The following is a 3,151-nucleotide window of genomic DNA, read 5'->3' on the forward strand; positions in this document are numbered from 1 at the left end:
AAAATGCGTATGCACGGTTTTATAAATCTGATTTTTTTTTTTTTTTGGCGTATGCCATTTCTGCCTTTTGGCCGTATGTTCACTTTTAGTATGGTTTCTACGCAATCTTTTATAAATCTGACCCTGAACACTCACCGGTCTATACCAGCCACCATCAGGAGCTGCTTAAACTGCTGTGGACTCTGAGGCAGAGAGTAAAACAGGCCCGCCTCTCTGGAGGGAACCACAAACTCTTTGGCCCCCTGAAACACACAGAAGTGAACAGCATGAAAAAATCACGTTGATTAGCTCAAGTTTGAATTTGTAGATGTGTCAGCTGATCTTACAAAACAGCCAAAAATGATCTAATTACTTCTATGTTAAGGAAATAATCTTATAGCCTTTAAGGGAAGTAAATTTTCCTCTGTGTTGACTCTTACCCCTGGTGTTCTTTTGAACAGAGTAGGAGTTTCTACATCCACAAATCCTGCACACCAGACAAAAATAACAAGAAAATCAGGACAGGTTTTAGAAAAAAATAAAAGACTGGACTGGATTTCATTGAAAAAAATAAACAAGAATAAGGCAAAAGTAAATTGACACTCGTACCATGCACATTACAGAGATATTCTCTCATCTTCATCACCAGCTCAGACCTCATTCTGAGGTTCTTCTGCATCCGTGAGGACCTCAGGTCCAGGTAACGGTACTGCATCCGCAGAGACTCGGACTTCTGTTCAGTCCAAGAGAAACACGACTTCATCAATCGCAAATCAAACACACTCAGTGGTAGAAACCTGCGCGAAACGAAACACTTACTTTGACAAACTCTTTCGTCTCAAAAGGCAGCTTTCGGCACACGTTGAAAACGTCCACGTTCTCGGCCAGAACCTCCACGTCTCCAGTCAGCATCCCCTGGTGGCAGGACGAGAGGACGGAGCACTTCCCTGAGATCTGAGGAGTTTCTTTGTGGCCCAKTTAAAAGTTTTAGGATGTGTCTGACAAAGTGGTAATATCCAGAAAGAYATAAATATGTTGCTGAATCTACCAAACTCCCTTTAGGACAATTCACGTCACAGCCATCTGCTCATAAACACAAACCTTGTTCTCCTGCCCTGCTGGTCGTTTTCTGACTGTTCCCGTAACCTTCACGACCGACTCGACTGTCAGATCAGACAGCACCGCCTTCAAGCTGCTCGCAGACTAAAATCAGAAAAACACTATCTTCATTATTTTCATCAGTATATATTTTTTTATTTATATTATTTCATTTTATTGGTGGGAATAACTGGCGGTTATTTTTTCTTACTTCTTCTTGGGGAATTAAAACTTGTACCAAACCACTGAAATCTCGCAGGATGACAAAAAGGTCTTGTCTGTTAGAAACAGAAACCAAATAATTACTTCACGTGAGACTTCACAGAAGTCAAAATGCTTAATATTATAAACAAAATACTGGTTCTGTTCAAGGAAACACCAAGACCAGATACAAACTCATAAAACACATAACCCAAGCATCTTAAAGTCTGAGACTGAGTTATACACAAATCAACTTTAAATCCATAAATCAAACTTAGTTCATCAGACCTGAGGTACTGAACCCAACCACACAGTGTGACCTTCTCTCCAACATGATGTGGTCTCAGCTCCCCACAGGTGTGGCTCCTGAATGACAAACTGCTGGGTCCTGGTACMAAAACAGAACAGGAACAAATCACATGTTGTCCCCTTATTGTACAGAACAAGATATATAAAATGTAAGTTTATATGGAGGCACCACATACACAGTGTTTATTGTAAACAGTACATCCAGAGTATATAAGATGCCAGGGCTAGTCAACTAAATCACTCCGAGTGCCACAGTTACTGCAGAACAACAGCCATCAATTAAAGTCATTATGTAAATAAATCAAGGATTGAGATCTGTTACCTTTGAATTAGTTTATTTTGCTGCATTTAATTATAAATACAACATCTAGAACCCAATGTAATAAAAGTGATATTAAAACAATATTAAAAATAACACTGTCTTGGATGTTCATGGAAATTGTTTTCACCAGCTTCTAGCCAAGATTCAGATGTTTCTGTAGAAACCACACATGTCTAACTAAAACTAATTATAGCAATTAAAGACCTGTTCGAGACTTCATCATGTGCATGAACTCAGCTGCAGTCGTTACTTCTCCACAGGATGACACGGTTATAACCCTTGTATTAGTTGTTAAAAAGTACCTGTGGAGGCAGAAGCAGGTGTGTGCTGCCGGTGTGTGCAGCTCACGTGTCTCAGCTGAGTTTTCCACGGGAGGCCTCTTTCACCTGAGGTCTGATGGTACCAAACACTGTGAGCTCTGAGCCCGAGCAGAACCGTCCGCAGCAAAACTCTGCTTTTTGTTGCCATTTTAAAGGAACACGGTCTTTGGTGCCGTACAAACCATGCGGTCGCGTCACAGGGTTTAAACAAACTATACGAAACTCGCCTCACGCGGAGAAACGCAGGTGAACGGAATGTTTAGCCGTGATAACGTGTGCTAAACACCAAGGTGTCCGAACCTCTTTACTCTCTGCCCGCTTCCGCGTTTCGCTCGTGCCCATTAGTCCGGACAGATTTCATAGATCTCCAATCACATGGATGAGTTACTCTGACAGCGGCCCGCTACATCATCACATCTGTGTACGTTAGAAATCAGCGCTGAGTGAACGGAAGTGATGTCACAATTTAAGGCTAAAGTACTCAAACTCCAAAATCATCGATGATAAAATCAGAAACCATAGATTATAAAGGCCTATAAATGAAGGTATATAGTTGAACAGTTATCTCAGTCTAGGAGAGAAGCTATAATAAATTTGGAGCGCCTTAAAATTATATCAAATCAGTTCAAGAATAATAATTAAAACACCTATAACAACTAGAATCACAGTCACTCACAGACAAATGCGCAAAAGGAGAAATTGCAAAATAGTGCATCAGAGGTGGATTATATATTTTTTTTACTCCTGTAACTGAGAGGTAGGCTATTTTGTGTGTCTCTGTAATTTCAGATAGTTTTAGAAAAAGAAGTGAAAACCTAAACGCCATGCTTACAATAGAGGCACCAATGACATAACGCCTAGGCAGCTGCCACGGACTGTGTGTGTGTGTGTGTGTGTGTGTGTGTGTGTGTGTGTGTGTGCG

The 3,151-nt window shown here is 40.8% G+C and overlaps 1 protein-coding gene across 3 annotated transcripts in view; it reads right to left on the reverse strand.

The window, feature by feature from the left end:
• dars2 (aspartyl-tRNA synthetase 2, mitochondrial) overlaps window positions 1–2,589 on the reverse strand; it is a 7,640-nt gene extending 5,051 nt beyond the window's left edge. The window contains exons 1-8 of one of the 3 annotated variants that reach the window (XM_014018945.1): window positions 2,212–2,589; window positions 1,567–1,666; window positions 1,289–1,355; window positions 1,081–1,182; window positions 799–894; window positions 589–712; window positions 420–466; window positions 136–242 (exon numbers count right to left, since the gene is read on the reverse strand). In XM_014018945.1, the coding sequence (XP_013874399.1) occupies window positions 136–242; window positions 420–466; window positions 589–712; window positions 799–894; window positions 1,081–1,182; window positions 1,289–1,355; window positions 1,567–1,666; window positions 2,212–2,377 (809 nt within the window). In that variant the 5' untranslated portion in view covers window positions 2,378–2,589. Of the gene's footprint in view, window positions 1–135; window positions 243–419; window positions 467–588; window positions 713–798; window positions 978–1,080; window positions 1,183–1,288; window positions 1,356–1,566; window positions 1,667–2,211 lie in introns of those variants that run through there. The other 2 variants (XM_014018946.1, XM_014018947.1) reach the window with 2 other exon arrangements.
• Window positions 2,590–3,151: the final 562 nt, after the last annotated feature.

This window comes from Austrofundulus limnaeus, unplaced genomic scaffold (assembly GCF_001266775.1).
Source record: "Austrofundulus limnaeus strain Quisiro unplaced genomic scaffold, Austrofundulus_limnaeus-1.0 Scaffold206, whole genome shotgun sequence".
Classification (NCBI taxonomy): Eukaryota; Metazoa; Chordata; class Actinopteri; order Cyprinodontiformes; family Rivulidae; genus Austrofundulus; species Austrofundulus limnaeus.